The sequence below is a fragment of the Lampris incognitus genome, chromosome 2 (assembly GCF_029633865.1).
Source record: "Lampris incognitus isolate fLamInc1 chromosome 2, fLamInc1.hap2, whole genome shotgun sequence".
In the NCBI taxonomy this organism is placed as follows: domain Eukaryota; kingdom Metazoa; phylum Chordata; class Actinopteri; order Lampriformes; family Lampridae; genus Lampris; species Lampris incognitus.
Window position 1 is genome coordinate 93344491 of NC_079212.1, and position 21225 is coordinate 93365715.

Here is a 21225-nt window from a genome sequence, read left to right on the forward strand (position 1 = left end):
ACTTGGGCCGTCCGCTCCTGTTTGCCAGATCTGGGCCAGAACCAAGCCATAGCAATGCCGCATGTGCCACATATTTGCCAAAGGTGGCCCGTATTTGTTTTGTGATATTTGGGCCATATTCACCTTTACCACACGGGCCACTTCAGGGTCACATCCCAAATTCCATGTTGCCCAGAGCACCGCATCTTTGCCAAAAATGGCCCACATTTGATTTGGCATATTTGGGCCATATTTGTTATAATACATGTGAGCCACTTCAGGCTCACATCCATTTTATCAGGGCCAGAAGAAGGCCACCAGTGCCGCATCATTGCCTGAAGCGGCCCACATCCAGACGCTATCTGGGATGTGGTAGTCTGCAGCCCTTCCCGGATCGGCAGAGGGGGTGAAGCAGCGACCGGGACGGCTCAGAAGAGTGGTTAATTGGCCAGGTACAATTGGGGAGAAAAACAAAAAGGGGGGGGGGGCAAAGCATTGAATTCTTGCCGTCGTCACCTCGACATCTCTCTGGGGTCCTCCTGCCGTTTGTCGTACAGGCCGTAGTTCCAGAGGCTCCTGTTAAAAGGCTGTCAAAGGAGACACTATTGGAGGAACGCTGGAGCCAGGTAATCCTCTTCTTCCGCAGAACCAACATCATGGAGAGAGTGAGTATGGGCCATGGAGTGTTGGGGGGGGGTGTAAAGGCTGGCTCCTTCACATCAAGGTGGGGAAGTGTCCACATTTCAAGTCCCGTGGTGTACAACAGGATGATTCAAACAGGATGACCGGACATCATGTGGCAAAACAAGTACAAGCCTGGAGCTCATGAGCACGTCAAAACCCGAGAATAAACCTACCAACGAGGTAGCAAAAAGACCATCTACCTGTCCTGAGTTTATCTCTGGAGATGCGGACGACTTGGGGTGCAATCCTTAGTTCAGAAGGAGAAGCCGGTTTTAAACATTCACTTCCATAACCTCCACCTAAATCTGAGCATTTTATGAATGCTGGCTTTTTGGTGTAATGGACACTGGTAGTTTTTATAATGACATTATTATTGTGGCTTTGTTCATGTTGTGTTGAGACGGATTATACAGCCTTTCCTCGAGCTCAAGCAGTACCACAGATAACTCAAGGTGGTGTTGCTGCCATCTAGTGGAAACGGCGTGTGGGCACCAGTTGTGCGGTCGGGACTTGGCAGGGCCACCTCTCCGGGGACCCTCAAAATACATACTTCATAAATACTCCATTGAAGTAGGGACAAAAAAAAAGGACAAACACACAAGACGACTCAATACACAATCTTTTTTTTTTTACTTAAAAATGTGTACACATATTACCAAACCCAACAAAAGAGGGAAAAGAACCACGTAGAAACTGAAGATGTCACGTGGTTGAGTGATGAAAACGTTATGTCAAGATGCACCGATTCACATGTATAAACCGCTTAGTGTTGAACAACAATTACATGGAAATCAGCTTAAAACGGTTAAAAACACAAATTGACAACAGGTGTGGACAATTGGACCGCTGGACATCAGCCACAAAAAACACATGGCAAACAAATTAACTGGGTATCATTGACAAGCCCCCCCCCTTTTTTATTATTATTATTATACAACACAAAAATAGACCATGGGGTGTTTTTTTCCCATTTGAGATAAAAGAAAAAAGAAAATATACAAAACCATACTTGCGTAAACAAATTTAAACAAAAGGACGATTTGGGTAAACGTACAATTCTCCAGAATTTCCTCACATTTAGTTTCCTGAAGCCTCATGGGAGAAGGTGATTTTTTCCATCACAACAATGTCATAAATTATACATCATACCAGTCCTCTGTTTCTTTGTAACTGCTTTTCTAGCAGCTTCACTCAATAGTCCAAGTAAGTCACTTGTGTTAATATTTGTGAGTGTTGCATGTAAAAGACCAAAGAGGAGTCCCAAATATAGTCACTAATTCTATATGAATCCTACGCCAAAGGGTATTTACTTTTGGACAGGCCCAAAACAAGTGGTAGTCATCGGCTTCCTGGGAGCCACAAGCTCTCCAGCAGCTGGAAGAGCCTGAGTGGTGAGACGTCGAACAGGCATGATAAAATATCTACTGAGACTCTTCCAGCCCCCTGGAAGCCCCCTTTCACAGACCACCTACTACTGTAGGCTCTAGCCGACACCTTCCGGCTTCAGTGTAGATGGGATTATGCCATTTTGGGCCAGAATACATGTTTCTTGTCAGTAGGGAAAGCCGTTGCTCTAGCACGTGATACAGACCCGTGATACAGACCAAGGCAGAGAGGCAGTAAACAGTCAAAGGGAGATCTCATGCCAAGGCAGGCGAGCGCCTCACATATTCAGGGGACACTGCAGAGGTTTGTTCAGACAGGGGTGTCACTCCAGCTCTTTGAACCGTGCAAACATGGCCTTGCGAACTGCTTGTTTGTAAGTGGCGTGGTCCCAGACAACAGGCTCTTTCTTTTTCCTCTGAGGGAAGGTGAAGCCAAGAACAAAACGATACTTTTAACCAATACTTACGAGTACATTTATTTCATCTGCAAAAATTACATGTTATACCTACCTCCACTGGTTCAGACCCTAAACCGGGCCTCTCGCTGACTTTTTCTCTAAACGTGAAAGAAAGAAAAAAAGTTTATGTCCAGTCAACTAAACAAAATCAGCCAAGCACTTCGTTGTTTGCATCTTTGACTAATTGAATTGAAGCAAGCCTACCTTGAGCCCCCGGCCCAGGTATTATGGTGATGTGGCTGCTGGTGATGGTGTTTTCTTCTCTTTGGCTCTGGGGACCTCGTTGGTTCCCTAGCATTCAGCTACAGAGGACAGGTTTTATAGTTAGTCAACAACACAATAGTCTCCATGCTAACCATTTTTGCCCCATTCACTTGCCATTACTTCTTTCCGTACTTCTTTTTCCTGGTTCTCTAGAGCCTCCAGCTCTTTCTTTGACCTCTTGATTTTGAGGTGGATCTCCATGTTTTGCTGTTAGACAAAACATTAGTGAGACATGGGTACATGTGGTCATTATCAGCCAAGGTTTATGTGTATATTTAGGAGTTGACTGGCAGTACTTTGTGAAGGTCCGAAAGCTGCTGGTGGCGGATCAGAGCATCCTTGTTAGGGAACTGTCTCCTACACAGCAGGCAGGCCATCTTCTTCCAGTCTGTCAGCTTGTCATCCTTGTCATCCGATTGGCTCTTAGCCTTTGGAGGCTCCTGCTTCTCCTCCTCCACCTCCTCATCACTGCCAGCGGCGTAGTCTGATGCCAACAAACCCAGGGAGCCCATTGGGCGCTGCACAGTTAAGACAAGTAACACTTTTGAGAATTGTATACCTGGTTATCATTTTTTAAATCAAAGAAGATCTTCATCGTGAAGAATAGGTTGAAGTCCACTTTATCTTTTTTATTCCGAGGAAATTTTTTTTCCCGAAACCTGGGTCTTATTTTCCTATTTTGTGCCATCGCATATATCAGTTATGATATTTTACTCTCTGGCTTCATTTGGGTGGGAAATTTTCAATACGGGACACAGCTTTACAATGGCGTCTTATGGGGTAACGACACACGAGTGTCAGACATATTTCAACATGTTTCAAAAAGTCCAGTTTAACCCAATTATCTAAGCCATGTATGGAGGTGAAAATGAGACTGCGAGTTAAAAGCTATTACCCAAGATGTCTGATTTTATTAATGGTCGATAACATCGCTGAGCCACTTTCTGCTGAACTTGCGGGATTGATCAGCCTATACTTACGATAGGTAGGGCTCATCAACTACCATGCAGCGCTTTTCCACAGCAAGATGAACGATTCTGAGCAAGGAGAGAAACCACTCCAATGGCATTTCCATTAATACATGGTTGGCATGGAACGGCTCCTAAATACTCATTTCCTGATTTTTTTTTTTCAACGTGACCAGGTCATGCTGTCAGGAGGGCTTAGCGACACTGGTATTCAATGAATGGTTTTACATTCACGTCACATCCTGTGACGCTACATCTGAAATGGTGTTGATATCCTGTGGTGTCGTCATTGCATCCTGCACTGATCATACTGCACGTACTTAAAATCGCAACAAGCAGGTGTTTGTCTTTTTCAATCAGAAAAAGCAAGTGTCTGAATCCCTGTCATTATTTATTATAGCCATTGTAGTTTTTCCATTGGACTATCTAGTCCTGATTTCAGCTTTAACACATAGAAACACAAACAGTAACTGTGCACACGATGATTTGCTGGCACAGCTGGCTTAATTCTGGCCTCAGCACATTAATGAAAAAAAAAAGATGATATGGGAAAATCATGTACGCACGCAGTCTAACTGAGGCACTAGGGGTTTTTGATGCTGTTGAAAGGACAGTTTTAAGGCTTGTGTTCAGTTGCCCCATAAAATGCCGCTGTAATAATCTAATGGTATTGCCATGTCCAAAATCTTCAAAATGAAGCCAGTGAGTAAACCGATATTCTCATCAATATGATTTATGGCTAAAACTATGGAACTTCCTTTATGTTAAGCGAATCATTATGAAAACGTTTACTAAAAGTCATGTGGCTATGGCATGTGGGAACCATGAGATGCATGCAATGGGACTCTCACCTTTGGCTTTTCATCTTTCTTCGGAGGGGCAAGGGGCTTCTTGAAAAGGTCATCTCCTATAGAGCCCTACGCGGACACAGTAGGAACATTAATCAACAAAGGACATATCTAGAAAATGTTGTGAGTACAGGTAAATTAATGTTTCTGAGGATATATAGATATTGTAGGCCAGCCAGTGGTGCCCAGTCATGTGCCATGGAGGGCCATTCGTATGCAGGTTTTCTTTCCAACCCAACACTACACCAGCTTATTTTGCTTAACAGTCCTCCCATCTGGTTGAAGATTTTAATGGTTAATCATCTGGTTGAAGATTTTAATGGTTAATCAGTGAAATCAGCTGGTGCAGAGTTGGGTTTGAAAGAAATCCTGCATACACATGGTCTTCCATGGCACATGATTAGGCATCACCCTTGTAAGTGGACCCCTGACCTTCCTCTCAAAGATGGCAAAGCCTGCATCAGCAGCCTTGGAAGTCTTCCTTTCCTCCTGTAATCCAGTCTTCAGTACCGGCGATGGGGCCCGGACGCTATCCTTTTGACGGTTCTGGATCTTTGCCCATCGCTCCATATCTTTCATGATCTGAGACAGCGGTAGACATTCTATTGATCTGCCTCATTATGTATATATTTCAGTATTAAAGAAAAAAAATTAAAGAGCTACCTTCACAGCAGCAAGACTTCTTGGCTTCTCCTCTTTACCATCCTTGTCCTTTTTAGCAGAATCCTCCTCTTCTTTCTTCTCCTGGGTCGAACTCTGGCAAGGCTCTGAGGTGGGATTGGAGGCAGAGTCGGGTACTGGGGCTGGGGCCTGGAGAAGGTCAGGTGTGGAAACTGCAGTGTGGGCAGATTTGGGCTCCGACGGCTTCTTCATTTCCAGAGGAGCATCTGCTGCTGGGTTGGAAAGAATGGCCTGGACCTCAGGTGTCATGGTCATGGACTGGCTCTCTGTGGCATTCCCCCCTGGCACCGGGACGTAGGTCTTTGTCACAGCATCCCAGTACATGTACTCTTGGGTTTGGGCATTATAGAAATACTATAGATATGAGGTGAAATGAAAGATCAGTTATTTGACAAAACATTGAAAGGATATTGAAACAGAAAATGTCAACTGTTGCCGTCAAGCTTATATTCTCTACTGTTAAACAGGGAAATGCTGAGAGTAAAAGTGCACACACAGGCACAGTGAAGCCTGTATCCTTAGCATTAACTTGGATAACTTAAGATTTGATTAGGTGAATCATGTTTCTCTCCTGCCAACTGGTTCAACTCTACTTTCTTTAAGAGGAAAAAGGTTTAATGCATCTCCAAGTAAAAGACTTTTTCACCGGATCCTTAACCTTCATGAGCCTTATTAGCCAAGAACATTCAAGGCCATAGGGTCTGCAGAGGGCAATGCTTAGGCAAACCTTAATAACCAAAAAACAAAGCGTATCTACTTGTTTAGATCAGACGAGCGGTACTGTAATTAAAGACATGGTGAAGGAAAACCATGAAATACAATGTCTATCAGTTTACATCAATTTATCACCTCATTATTTTGATTATATATTGAAAAGTGTCTTGTGGCTAGCCCAATAAGAATGAATGAATAGCAGGGTCTCAGTCTCAGCACTTGGAACCTTAAAGACAGCTACAACTATCTAAACATGCATCAGCTGACACAATTTTGCAATGTTGGATGAACTGTCCAATTCTCAGATTAAGTTTTGTGAAATATTCTCACCCTAGAGTTAGGGTCAAAGTAAAAAGTAGTCTCAGGATCATAGTAGAAGCCTGAGGTGGCATCATACAAGTAGTTGGCCAAGTCTGGAGTGTCAGAACCTGTAGAAATGAAATAAGAGGCAACACAGTTGTACATGCATATAAAATAGATATACAGCTGAATTCAAGATTTAGCAGAATGTCAATGCTTTCCACGAAAGCATCATGTTATGGCTTCAAAAACATTGGTTAAAATGTTCAATTCAAATATATAGTAAATATTATGAAAATTATTACTGATTATAGTACGTATTGATGAGAACCAAACCAATTTTACAGTCATTCTGATATGTGAAAGTATATCCATACTATTTAACAACTCCAGACATTTTAAAATCAAATTTAAATATCGAATAAATACGACTGCATGTGGTGGTTTATATAGCATTAACTGAGGCATTGAGGGGACATACAAATACAGTTAATTGTGCAGCCCAACAATGCTTTGAGCACACTGACAGATGGTATGATAAACATTTCCTGGGAGAAAACTGTTTCAGTTTCTCTACCGTAGATGTAGGGCTCTGATCCATCAGGTATGGCCGTCATCCCTGATGTGTCTGTAGACACATGTGGTGCAACAGCCTCGTATGTGGGATGAGGTTTCATGACTGGGGTCTCACTATGACCAACTGCCTGAGGAGTAAGATGGAGGTTTAAGGTTATTTGACCAGCGATAAAACAGATTATCTCCACTGTTGCTGATCTCATCTCCCAAGAGGCAACTTACTTGGCTATAGCTCGAGTCTGATGCCAGAGTAGGGTTCATACTGTCAGTCATAATTTCCTCTGATGGAATATAAAAAGCGACAACTCGTTAGGACAATTTTCTATTGATATGTAGTCATGTGTAGTGTTTTAGGTCTGGAACCTGAATATGTGAGTCTGAGGAAGTCTAACCTTGAATGGGAGCTGGGATGCTGACTGGTGGCAGCAAAGACTGGGAATACTGAAGAGACTGTGAGTACTGCTGCTCCTGACACCAGGACAAAAATAGCAAACTTTGTTTTAGATGGCTATGACCAACCCAATCTTTATCGAGCTGCATGTTTACGAAGAAAGACAATCACCTACCCCCATTATATTGCCCTCAGGTGGGTACCCCAGGAGGGAAGAACTAGGCTTATCAGAATCTCTTCTAAAACTTGGATAGGATGAAAATCATTAGTGGTGAGTGGATAGAGATTAATCTACTTGAAATGGCAATTCAACAGCATAATATTGTCACAATTGCTTACTTTTGGTTCTTTAGTGGCTTTGCAACCTCTGCGTAAACTCTAACACCGTCAATTGACAGGGGCCTAGGTTTGGAGAGGAGGTCCACCAGACGTGTCACTTGCTAAAAAAGATGACAAGACAGTTAACGCTTTATGATCACGGGTCAAAATCAGTCACACCACGAAGTATACTGAATAATACACATCACAAAATTGAAAATCTCAGACTCCGTCATGACAGAGATGTGAGTGAAGTGGATGGGATTGCACTGGTGTCATCCATACCTCATGGGAGTCCATATCAACAAAACAGAAGCACTTAGCCCCTGATGTCCTGCTCTTGACAAGACGGACATTCCTCTCATCCAGGTAAGCATAGGGATCCAATGATTTTAGGATAGTCTCCACTGTGGTGGTGGACTTCACGTTCTTTAATATCAAAGCTGTCAAGTTAATCATGAAAAAGCAAGTATTATCGATTGACCTTAATGTGCCATACAAATATGTAAATGTTTCCACAAATAAGCAAACAAATCAACATTTTCTAGCCTATAGCCATTAAGTAGGTAAAAATTTATTCTTTTATGGCCAATTTTCGAGACTCAAATTCAATTTACAAGCATATCTTGGAATAGCAAGGAGGAAAACAGAGTTCCTAGAGGGAACTCATGCAAACACGGAAACGCACTCTTGCTCTCTCTAAAGACAGGGTCAGTTTGGTGTGGACCATGACGAGGAGGATTGTGGTGGCCCCAGGACTCAGCTGGCTGATCTTTGTCTTTCTGTTGGTCAACCTGCTGCTGCCAGGCCTCTGGGGTCAGGTCTGAGCTCCGCTGCCATTGGCCCTCAGTCAAAGGTTCTGAGGGGCCTTTGTGTTTGGAGCCATTCAGGTTGTTCTTCAACCTCTCTAAAGGTTCATCTGGACCAGGCAACGAAGGTTCTGGGTGTTGTGGTACTTTGAGATCCGATTCCTAATTCATTGGGTGAAGAATACATACTGATGTTAATGGCAATCATTTTAAGCTTTCACAAAATGAATTAGGAACAGTAACACCTCATAAGATGCATGGCAACACTATAGTTGAAAGGGTTCAAACTAAACCACTGAGTAGTGAAAACACTCACACGTGCCGCTCCCTCACTCTTTTCTGGCTGGATGTATTTCATAGAAGCTGTTTTAGTACCAACCTTGAGGGATCCCTGGAGGAAAAAAAGTGAAAGTCAGTACTACAACAAAAAACTACACCCACAACTGAATCAATGAAACCCAACATGCAGTGTGGCTGGCTTGGCCCTCCTCCTCATTGGTGAGGGTAAATGGGCAACCACTTACAGTAGAATACAAAGCTTAAAATAGATATGACTCAGGCATGAGGAAGACTCTGGTAAAAAATATTTTCCAAAAGAAAATTACTTTGCACTGTATAAGAAACAGATCTCCAAGGAAACAACTCAAATAAAATAAACTACTTTGACAGGTCACGTTCCTGTATAAGATCAAAACTTTAAGACTTGACATTCTGAAATAAATAAGAAGTGTTTCAAAGACTTCCCAGGATGTGTACTGTGCAAATCAAGTGCTTGCTTCATACGCTCGACATCCATAATTAAAATCTAGTTCGTTAATGTCGAGAATTAATAGGAATCCAGATAGGCTGTTTGCAGTGTACTGTTTGAGTGTACTTTGCTGAACAAAAGATGAGCCATCTCAAAAGGCATTGATCCAACAATGCATAAGAAAATGAATTCCAGGATTAGCATTCAAATATTTGATGCAACTGAAATTATCGAACAAATACCACAAATGTCTTCAGTATGTCTGCGTGAAGAGGTTTGATGACTCAAACCTGCTCTATGCTAAACACCGATAAGAGATTAGCACATCCAACTGATCATTAATGGAAACAGCAGTCAAAAACAAACTCCATCAGCATATTTCAGCAATCTGAACCGATCCAAATACCAACAGAAAGGCTTTTCTCTAAATTTAGTCATATATGACTAAAATGGAATACTCCTGGATTGCATCGACAATTCTTTTGATTTGGCCAAGATGAATACTCCACAAGACAGAACAAATTATGCCACGCAGCACTGAAAGGTGACGATGAGTCAAGAAAAACGCCATCAAGGAGGTTTGTAATGTTCAAGAAACAAGGTCACAGACCATAGAAAAGAGCCTAAATTGGCTAAGGAATTTAGGAATAAGGACTGATGCAGAAAACTGGAGCTGAAATCCCTCTGAAGGAATCTGGGGCTTTTTGCTCCATGACATGAAAAAGGCAGCATCATAAAGCAAACTTATTGAGACAAGCTAATTCACCTCATAAAAATAGCCGGAAGCTATGTTACTCCCTGAAGCTACTTCACTCTCAAAATACCTTTCCGTTACTTAGTAAGCAGACAAACCATGTGCAAGAGAGATTTGCAGTAATAAATTTAACTGCGAAGTTGCCAGTGTAGAGGCATCAGAAAGAAAAGTATTGCATTCTACAGGTATACCCCAGAGTAACGAACTTGTTTACAGCCTATGGCCCAAAAAACTAATAAGGTGTAACTATCTCTTAAAATGACTTAGAATGCTGCAAAGGGAAGCAGTTCCCTTAACTTCAGTGTAATGCAAGACCAACTAAACACATTAAACAACGTGGGTTATCTCCATTATCAACATGACTAACGAGCCATACCACAATCATCTATATTTACCAATCCAATCCACTCCAAGATAAGATTGTTTCAGGCTTAAAATTACATAAATATTACTAATAAGTTAAAGACTTGAGACAGGAGTTGAAGCAATAATCTTCTCACACACACACACACACACACACAACCAATAGCAAATATAGCTGGCGTAAAAATATAGCTAGAGTAAATCAGGTTTCTTTTATTATTTTCTTTGATTGCGAACCAAATAATCTAGCGTACTACAATGGCTTTCCAGATAAGTAGAGGTGAAATAAATTTTGTGAAATGGGGACACAAATTGTTGATGTTCCCAAACACTGACATAAAAAATGCGCATGGCATTTTTCCATCTCTAACTACTACAAGATGACTTATTATAACCATCCCTTCCCAGGCCCAGTCTCTCCCCACCCCGCCCTACTAAATGGACTCTCAACCCCCCCCCCCCCGTTATCCTGGTGGGAGAGATGGCCTTCGTAGAGTGACGAGGATGGGCCACCTTGTTGGACTCCATGAAGTGGACTGCATCCTCGAGGTTAAAAAACTCCACATAGGCCGTATCGTAGCTGTAACCTGGGGACAGCATTTGAAAATACAGATGGGTTTTTGTTAGTCAATGCCAGTAAGGAAAGTCATCGAGTAAAAAAAAAAGAAAAGAAAAAAAAGACAGTAGAGCGTGTATACATCGAGAACATTGAGCATTGAAGGCGATTTTTTTTCTTTACCTTTCATCGACACATGTACCTGCTCAAGACAACATACAGTGATTTTCATGCTTTTTTCCTCTTCTGCCTTCTAACCATTGATGCGGATCTGACTTGACTTAATAACAGGCTGGTTAAAGCCAAGCCTATTCAAGATGTTCAGGACCCAGTTAAAGGCTGTGTGTTGTAGTACAACATCAAGAGAATAACAAAGTTCAACAATTGCAAGCTTTAGGGAAATTAAAAGACATCCCCTGCAGGAGTGCATTTAAATCTCGTTGTGCTATTGCAATGTATACATTTTCTGCACGTTGGCAGCTTCAGAAACGTTGGATAAGATAATCCTGACAAAGGCTCTAAAACTTGCACTCTTAAGCAGATGTTTAGATTGGCAACATGAACAACCTGTTTGAGAAAGGCACTAACAAAGTAGTCTCATTTTCCAAGCTTGTTGAGGAAAATCGCTTGCTAGTCAACACGAGGATACTTGAATAAACACCTCAAAAAGGAAGCATTCAGTGCTAAACACCAGTCACAAAACGTTTGCGACTATCATCAAATATCGCTTTCCAAGCCTGCAATGTTGAGGAATCATCTAAGACTGGTGACAATGGCCCTGCATTATCAGACCTGAAAAGTGCAAATGGAATAACAAAGAAAACCCCTTGCTTGTTTTACTGAGCGATTTCATCAAGACCAGGAGCAATGAAAGCAACAACGAAGCCCAAAGAAAGGTTGCGGAGGGTCGAGTATCGTAATAGCGAAATGCATCGTGGGACACATGGGCGATCGATTGCCCGAAACAATATTCACAGCAACTTATTTCTCACCTGGTACAACACTTTTTATTTTCATCCCCTGCATTGGCACACCATCACGAACTGCAAAAGCACCAAGAATCTGCAAAGGAAGGCATAAAAGGATCTAAGTCTACTGAAGCTTAAATGCCTGTGTGATAAGCAAACTCCTTTCAAGGTAAAAGCATTTTAGGCAACATTTAACCATATTTATTGAAACAGGAATTAGTTGATTCCTACCTGCTCCATTGTAGCAGTCTTTGGAATTCCAATTATGGATATGGTATTGGAAACTTTATCCTCCACTAATGCACTCCTGTAATCCTGATCCTTGCATGACATTTTTGATAACAAGTTAAAGCATTTGAAAAGTATTATATTTCTTTAAGCAACAATATATCTATCATTTTCAAAGAATCAGTTGAAAAACGGGTAAATTACCTGAGAACCAGAGTCACTAAATTTTGAAGGTGGGATTGGTTTAGATTCTTTCAAAATTTTGTCGGGCCCATGAAAATCCTCACGCTTGTAATCAAAAGCCCTTCCAGATCCTGTTCTATAATCAATGTCCCTGTAGTCTTGGTCCCTTCCTTGTGCTGCACTGCTATTTTGGAAGTCATGTTCTGCCCTTATCTTGCTCTCAGCTCCCTGATTGTGCAGCATATCCTTGGACCCTTTGAAACAATCACTCGATCCCTCAGTTCCTTGAGATGATTGGTTCTTCTCTTTATGGTAAGTGGGTCTTTCATTAAGATTTGACACATTTTGACTCTGCTTGGGCTCTCTTCCTCCAAGCCAGCGTTTACTCTCATGCTCTCTACCAAGTGAACTGGGAAGGGGACTCATTTCTGGGAATGGCATGTCTTGTTGAGCTTTGTGGCCAACTGATGGCATATCCATGGGAGTAAAATTACCAACACGGGGGAAACCAACTTCTTTCCCAGAAAATTCAGCAGGTGGCCTATCTCTCTCTTTAAGCTTTGCTGGTTCTCCAACCTCCCGCTCTCTGCCAAATCCTAAAGAGAAGTGTTGGTCTGTTGTACCTCCCAGACCTTTAGGCGTGTTTGGGAAGTTTTTTTCTTTGCAACGGTTCTTCCATTCCTCTGCAAGAGTCATCTCTTCACCACTTCTATAATCCATCAGGGGGCTATCTCTACTGTCTGGGAATCTTATATCTCTGACTGCATCTTCTGAACCCATAAAGTCTCGTCTTTGTGGGCCACCAACATTTGGAGGCATGTCTGACCTTCCCCGGTCCAGAGAACCAGCACTGTTGTTCCCAAACCGTAAGGGAGATCGCTCTCTACCTCTGTATTCAGCTGGAGGGCCAGGACGATTCCTGAGGTCCATATCGGAGTTAAATCCTCCTCTTCCACCGAAAGGTACCCCCCCTCTTCTTTCAACGTCCATCATCCTCCTCTCATGTGGAGGCAAGTCCATACTACAGCCATCAATGTCATCCATGCCCCGACGAGGCCTATCACGAATGTCCCTAAATCCATCATTTCTCTCCATTGGCCCCATCGGAAATCCTCTTCTACCATCTATGTCAGGATTGTTGAACCCTGGCATGTCACGATGAAACCTCTCTCTCTCTCTCATATCCAAAAATCTGTTGTTTAGCTCGCGTGGTGGCATAGCTCGCTCTTCCATGTCTAATGAGTTTCTGCCAGGTCCCATGAAGCCAGAAGCATTCATTAGCTTGTCTCGGATAGCAATTTCATATTGCCTTCTAAGAGTTAGGTCCGATTTATCTTCAGGTCTGAAGAAATCTCTGTTCGGTTCTCTTCCTCTCGCATCACGTAGTTCAGTATCACGTCCCCTCATGGCTGGACCATCCATTCTCCTTATATCCATTGATGCTGTATCTTGGGATCGAGGACCCATATGACCCATGTTTATACCATCTCTACCTCTAAAATTAGGCAAGGGACCACCTCGGCCCCTAAACATCTCTCCACGATCCCCACTGAAACACAAAATGAAAAGAACTTAAGCTATTGATCACTTGCAGTACAAATTATCAACAGAACATTGGAACCTTGAATCAAAATGTAAAACAGAGAAAATGTAAGCTACATTTAGACTGCCAAACCACTCAAAATGAAATGAGGAAGACACTTAAAGCTACAATCTTTAAGATTTACATGGAAACAAACATCCATGTATATTTGGGGACTTTCTATTGCTGGCATATTTAAGACAATAGCTTATTCACAAATATCCAAATCATTTTCCAGTTGCTCATTTCAAGGCTTATAGTCTGACATAACCTATGTCTTCACCAGAGCACCAAAAAGAGGAAGAATAAGGAGTGAATCTACACATTCGAAGAAGTGGTAGAGCTGTGAGAGTAGGGGTGGGACAATACAGGATTTTATCAGCGATCAAAGTAGAATTTCCATTATTAGGACTGATTATCTCGCTCTCTCTCTCTCTCTCTGTGTACATGCTGGGAGCTGAAGACAGTGAGAATGAGTGCGCATTTTAGCGTGAGCGCATTTTCTATCTTTTCCATCTTTTATTGTTCTTTTTGGATTTCTATTTTGACAGGTTTATTGTCGTAGCGGTGGGTTTTATTTATTCAGGAGTGGTTTCGACCGACCCGGCTATGAGTTATGCAGACTCGCTGAGTTGGAGGCATGGGGCTGGAGAAGCTCACATGCCGACACGGAGTTAAACTCTGACTTTCAATTGCGCTGTGGAAGACTGTATTTTAGCAAGGTGTACATGCTGGGAGCTGAAGACAGTGAGAATGAGTGCGCATTTTAGCGTGAGTGCATTTGCTATCTTTTCCATCTTTCATTGTTCTTTTTGGATTTCTATTTTGACAGGTTTATTGTTGTAGCGGTGGGTTTTATTTATTCAGGAGTGGTTTCGACCGACCCGGCTGTGAGTTATGCAGACTCATTGAGTTGGAGGCATGGGGCTGGAGAAGCTCACATGCCGACACGGAGTTAAACTCTGACTTTCAATTGCGCTGTGGAAGATTGTATTTTAGCTACCTATCAGTGGAGTTGTTGGTTATGACAGTGTAAATACAGAAACAGAAGGTCTGATTTTAGTTCTTTACAGCAATTGTGGGACACTGGCAAGTGCCGGAGAAAGTAGTTTTGCCAGCAGTACACTCGCAATGTCACCAGAACATAACCAGATCTATGAGAGCTCCAGAGATTGAAATGGTGGAACTACAGAATTTAGCAGATTCCACAGGAGATTGAGGTCATATGGAGGCTCTCAAATCCAAAAAGTGTGCCTTGGCTAACCTGCTGGGTATTACAGCACAGGGGGCTCTGGTTCGCTCACACTTTCTGAGGGTCATACATATGGATGCCCCTTCTCGCTTTTTCTTTAGAGCGAAAGAACAGGCAGAGAAAGACCATCGACTCTCTACGTGCTAACACTGGTGTGCAGCTTTTAGGGCTGTGTATTGGCGACAATCTGGTGACACGATACATGTCACGATACAGGGGTTACAATTCAATATATTGTGATATATTGCGATACTGTAAGAAAGGTGATATATTGCGATTTCATAGGCCTGTGTTCTTTGTGCTTATGCTACTTCCCGTCTCAGTTTACATTGTTGTGTTGGAGTGGAAGAGTCAAATGGCTGAAGATAGATTACAACACTGTTATCTAGTGGTCGTGGGGTTACACACAACACAAAATGTTTGTCACAAACCTTTACATGGAAACAGTTAAAAATCGATATAGTGGTTTTGAGACCCGATACAGTATCACAAAAGATAATATCGCGAACTCGAGTGTATCGTTATTTTCTTTTACCCCTAGCAGCTTTCAGAGTTTTCTGAGATTCTGAATTCAAACAGGATGTGCTGGGGGCTGAATCATTCTATAACGGCCTAAAAAAGACTGAGGAAACACTCATACAGAGCTTGAGGCACAACTGTCCTCTGAAGAACTCCATGATGCCTTGCAAAGTCTAGGGAATGGCAAGGCACTCGGCATAGATGGTTTACCTGTTGACTTCTCTAAGTCTTTTTGGCCGGTGCTCAGAGAGAATTTGTTGACTGTTCTGAGGAACAGTGCAACTGAAGGTTGGTTGCCTCAGAGTTGCAGGAGGGCCATCATTACTCTCGTGCCAAAAAAAGGGGATTTGCAAGACATTAAGAAGTGGTGGCTGGTGTCCCTGCTCTGCACTGATTACAAGATCTTTTCTAAGTGTTAGCAAACAGACTGAGAAAAGTGATGAAGGAGGTTATCCATGTTGACCAGACTGTGTGCCCAGCAGGCTGATCACCAACATTATTACTTTAATTAGTGGTGTTTTGGACAGCTTTAGTTCATTTGGAGTTGAAACTGGTCTTATTTCCATAGATCAGGAAAAGGCGTTTGACCAGGTTGAACACCAGCACTTGTGGCAAACTATGAAAGCTTTCAGTGTCAACCCAGGTTTTATAGCCAAGATCAAGGTTTTGTACAGTGCCATTGAGAGTGTACTTAAAATTAACGGTAGTTTGAGTATTCCAGTTAAGGTCAAAAGGGGAATTAGGCAGGGATGTTCTTTGTCTGGAATATTGTATTCTCTGGCCATTGAGCCCCTGCTGCATAAATTGAGGTGCGAGTTGTTTCAAGTTGCTGTTGCAGCGCAACTTTTAAACTCTCTGCCCATGCAGATGATGTAGCTATTTTTGTAAAGGACCAAAGAGATATTGATGTTTTAGTAAAAAATGTTAACAAATTTGGTCAAATATCATAAGCTAGGATAAACTGAGGAGGAGCTGGCTGGGCCCAAGCTTGACAACGCTGCTGCACTAGCATCTCACCTGGGAGTGAAATCTACATGCCTCATTAGTCGGCTGCTATCATTAGTCAGCTCACAGAAAAAGAGTGAGAACTTTTAACATCATAGTGCAGTGGTTTTATTCATCCCAATACTGAAGATCCATTTCCTCTTTTAAAAATTGTTCCTGATCTGAAAAATTGCACGGGGCAGTTTTCAGATTTGGGAAATGTTTTTAACTCGGGTCTAAATGTACTTAAAGGTACAGTCATCTGTAATATGATGGTTAAAATCCCGAATAAAGAAAAACTGAGTGGTCAGACTGATACACCCTGGAGAACCCAGCTTGGCTTGGGAGAGAATGTGAAGCCAGTATGGAGGGTTTTATACAAAAAGCTGGTGATCTGCAATGGAGGGTCTTGCATGGCATAGTGGTTGACAATACTTTTATTTCTGTGTTAAACCCTGGTGTGAATGACAACTGCCCCTATTGTGCCCAGAAAGAAACAATTTTCCATTATTTTTTAGAATGTGTGAGGCTTACACCCGTTTCTGATTTTAGAAAAATTCAAATCATCTAGAGAAAGTTTTTACAAACACAATTTTATTCTTGGTTTTAAATATAGCCAACGTTTAAAATATAAATGCCAAGTCTTGAATTTTATTGCAGGACAGGCAAAAATGGCTATTTAAGTTGACCGGAAAAAAGAATTGAAGAGTCTGTAGAATGTGATGTTGAACTCTTGTTTACCAGGATGGTTAAGACCAGAATAAGGGTAGATTTTAATTATTCCAGAGCAATGAAGGATCTAGACAAATTCACAACCATTTGCTGTTATAGAGGATGAGCTGATTTTTGCTGCAGAGCTCAGATAAAAGGGGTCTTATCTGTTTTCCGGTTGTTGTTTTAGGTTTTGAGCTGTTGTTGGATGATTATTTTTGGGCATGTTACAGATATACAGTGCATCCGGAAAGTATTCACACCCCTTCACTTTCCCCACATTTTGTTATGTTACAGCCTTACTCCAAAATGGATTAAATTCCTTTTGTTTCTAAACAATCTACACACAATACCCCACAATGAAAAAGTGAAAAAGGTTTTGTAGAATTTTTTGCAAATTTATTAAAAATAAAAACTGAAATATTGCATGTACATAAGTATTCACAACCTTTGCTATGACACTCAAAATTGAGCTCAGGTTCATCCTGTTTCCACTAATCATCCTTGAGATGTTTCTACATCTTGATTGGAGTCCACCTGTAGTAAATTCAATTGATTGGACATGATTTGGAAAGGCACACACCTGTCTATATAAGCTCCCACTGTTGACAGTGCATGTCAGAGCAGAAACCAAGCCATGAAGTCAAAGGAATTGTCTGTGGACCTCCGAGACAGGATTGAATCGAGGCACAGATCTGGGGAAGGGTACAAAAAAATGTCTACAGCTTTGAAGGTCCCGAAGAGCACTGTGGTCTCCATCATTCGTAAATGGAAGAAGTTTGGATCCACAAGGACTCTTCCTAGATTTGGCCGCCCAGCCAAACTGAGCAATCGGGGGAGAAGGGCCTTGGTCAGGGAGGTGACCAAGAACCTGATGGTCACTCTGACAGAGCTCCAGCGTTCCCCTGTGGAGATGGGAGAACCTTCCAGAAGGACAACCATCTCTGCAGCACTCCACCAATCAGGCCTTTATGGTAGAGTGGCCAGATGGAAGCCTCTGCTCAGTAAAAGGCACATGACAGCCTGCTTGGAGTTTGCCAGAAAGCACCTAAAGGACTCTCAGACCATGAGAAACAAGATTCTCTGGTCTGATGAAACCAAGATTGAACTCTTTGGCCTGAATGCCAAACATCACGTTTGGAGGAAACCAGGCACCTCTCATCACCTTGCTAATACCATCCCTACAGTGAAGCATGGTGGTGGCAGCATCGTGCTGTGGGGATGTTCTTCAGCGGCAGGAACTGGGAAACTAGTCAGGATCGAGAGAAAGATGAATGGAGCAAAGTACAGAGAGAGATCCTTGATGAAAACCTGCTCCAGAGCGCACAGGACCTCAGACTGGGGCGAAGGTTTACCTTTCAACACGACAACGACCCTAACCACACAGCCAAGACAACAAAGGAGTGGCTTCGGGACAAGTCTGTGAATGTCCTTGAGTGGCCCAGCCAGAGCCCATACTTGAACCCCATTGAACATCTCTGGAAAGACCTGAAAATACTAGCTGTGCAGCGACGCTCCCCATCTAACCTTACAGAGCTCAAGAGGATCTGCAGAGAAGAATGGGAGAAAACCCCAAATATAGGTGTGCCGAGCTTGTAGCTTCATACCCAAGAAGACCTGAGGCTGTAATTGCTGCCAAGGGTGCCTCAACCAAGTACTGAGTAAAGGGTGTGAATACTTATGTACATGCAATATTTCAGTTTTTTATTTTGAATAAATTTGCAAAAATTTCTACAAAACCTTTTTTGCTTTGTCATTATGGGGTATTGTATGTAGATTGAGGAGAAAAAAAGAAGAATGTAATCCATTTTGTAATAAGGCTGTAACATAACAAAATGTGGGGAAAGTGAAGGGGTGTGAATACTTTCCGGATGCACTGTATGTTAAGTACTTGGTTGTGAGTTGACAATTTGATTTAAATAGTTTAAAAAAAAAATCTCACTCTCTCTCAGCGGGAGATGTGAGTCACGGATGCACAAGCATGAACGGTTTACGACATGTAAGGTAGCCTATAGATGGGTGTATATTGCGAAGTCCTGGCCTGACGCATTAGCTCTTCTGTGTTGTGCCATCCTCTTGGCCAGCATGTTTAGTTTCCCCAATGTACAAGTCACGGTAATCCTCCTAGCACTTAACAGCATACACCATATTGTATATCGAATATAGAAACTAAACAGACACAGACTAAGAGGATGCCACAACACAGAAGAGCTAATGCGACAGGCCAGGACTCTGCCGTCTACACCCATTTACAGACCAGTGGTCACTCTTTCAAGGACGAGGATGTGCACATCCTTGATAGGGAGGAACGCTGGTTTGAACGGGGAGTCAAAGAGGCCATCTATGTGAAGAGGGAACAACCATCCCTGAACCGAAGGGGGGGCCTAAGCGTACATCTGTTGCCATCTTACAATGCAATGCTGTGACTGCATTATTTTAATACTTAAAAGGAAACAGGTTTACTATCCAGAACATAACTTCTTTATAAAGTCAGAATGTTACACACCAGTACAGTAGGTGGTGGCATACACCTTTAACATTGGTTTGTACTCTGTCAGTAAAACCAAAGAAGGAAAACCCTGCGTTGACCTCATACATGGCCTCTCTGGAATCCAACTGATGGAAATCCATAACAGCGATGGAAAACTTTAATCCCTGTACATCTACTAACTTGGTAGTTGTCAGGATGAAGAAAGATTTTGACCAAATATTATAGTGTTCTAAATCAAAATCTCAGCCATTTTAATATGAATTTCTTTTTAATAATTTAGGGTATCAGGGACCTTGTAACTTTGTTTAAAAAGGTGCGATATAAATAAAGTTTATTATCATTATTATTTCTCAGCAACAGAGCACTCAGCTTTCATGACTAATTCTATGATTATTTATCTTAATTTTAGGTACTGAACGGACATTGGAAACATTGTAATTATGACATTTCACCGCCTTAGATATAATGGTGGTCTAAGGAGGAATGTCTCTTTTTGGCATCATTTATGTCACCCCCTACAGTGAAAAGTTTGTTGGCTTCAAACCCGAGGGAAGCGCTGTTCCCCGGGTTTAGGGTCCCGCCACCTGGTGTCGAGGTGGAGGAGACGCTTTCTGTGCATTCAGCACAATACGGTTACAATTTCTGATGGTCGCTGACTTGGGTGGGCCACGGACAGGGGCCCAACGTGTTCCCTAGTCCGATTTCACCTGCTTACCGAAATGGAGCCCCCCGTCGTGGTTCTTGCCCAGGTCCGTCCCACATGTTTCCAGACTGCGTCAAATAATGGTACAATCTAAACCAAAAGATTGTAACAGTTCGGTGTTAGCAGTATCAATTACTGGAAGACAGACGTGCCAATGTGTCAAGCAGCTTTTACATTTTAGAGAATAAAATAATCTGGACACCAAACCCAACACATGAAGACTAGCGCTTGGAAAATACTGCGACATACCATGTGGACATTTAAATGATCGTGCTTACTACTCCCCCCCCCCCCCCCACTTGCAAACGGCTAACCTCAGGCCAAAGGCGACGACATTCAGCGTCGATGCTAACGTTAGTAAGCTAACTAGCCCCAAAATGGCCTGTTAGCGGTAGGCCCACTATGATCAGTTTAATTAGTTAACAAACACTGTTAAACATCATGCTTAAGACACTGACAGTACAGTTATATAGGATAATGAACGCGTAATAAGGATATCAGTGTTACTGTTACATTACGGACTATCGTAGAGTTTATTAGCCAGCACAAAAACACGCTTGAGATGCTAGCTTAAGCTAGAGCGTTTGCGTAACGTTAGCTTAAAATGCTTACCCATCTTGCAACAGGAGAGTGAAGACGACAATATATGCGAATACCGAGACAACAGGTAATGCTTTCTCTTATTATTGCGGATATATGTATTTGACAGACCTACCTTGACGAAGTTTCCTTCTCAGCCGGTTAGTAGACAGGAGTTAATTAGGAAAATGCAGACAAATCTGCGTAATATTCCGGAGGTCTTCTTCTT

The 21225-nt window shown here is 42.2% G+C and overlaps 1 protein-coding gene across 2 annotated transcripts; it reads right to left on the minus strand.

Moving 5' to 3' along the window:
* Positions 1-1291: 1291 nt before the first annotated feature.
* LOC130107184 (RNA-binding protein 6) lies at positions 1292-21225 on the minus strand. Of its 2 annotated transcripts, none has more exons than XM_056273642.1 (23): positions 21133-21225; positions 20430-20507; positions 12197-13724; positions 11996-12085; positions 11789-11858; positions 10754-10827; positions 8692-8766; positions 8255-8537; positions 7852-8009; positions 7588-7688; positions 7424-7493; positions 7250-7325; positions 7080-7138; positions 6859-6985; positions 6312-6409; positions 5250-5621; positions 5019-5168; positions 4590-4655; positions 3067-3288; positions 2903-2977; positions 2711-2808; positions 2559-2604; positions 1292-2464 (listed from the first exon to the last, which is right to left on the minus strand). In XM_056273642.1, the coding sequence occupies exons 2-23, from the start codon at positions 20474-20476 to the stop codon at positions 2372-2374; spliced, it is 3978 nt and encodes a 1325-aa protein (XP_056129617.1). In that variant the 5' UTR covers positions 20477-20507; positions 21133-21225; the 3' UTR covers positions 1292-2371. The 2 variants fall into 2 exon arrangements, with proteins under 2 accessions (XP_056129617.1, XP_056129616.1); XM_056273641.1 differs by having other exon boundaries at positions 2891-2977.

Excerpts from the sequence above, each read along its gene's own strand:
- LOC130107184 (XM_056273641.1), bottom strand. The coding sequence starts at position 20,476 with ATGTGGGACGGACCTGGGCAAGAACCACGACGGGGGGCTCCATTTCG. Across the intron at positions 11,859-11,995 it reads AGACTGCTACAATGGAGCAG|ATTCTTGGTGCTTTTGCAGT; the intron begins GTAGGAATCAAC and ends CTTCCTTTGCAG. Across the intron at positions 2,978-3,066 it reads AGCTTTCGGACCTTCACAAA|CAAAACATGGAGATCCACCT; the intron begins GTACTGCCAGTC and ends TTTGTCTAACAG.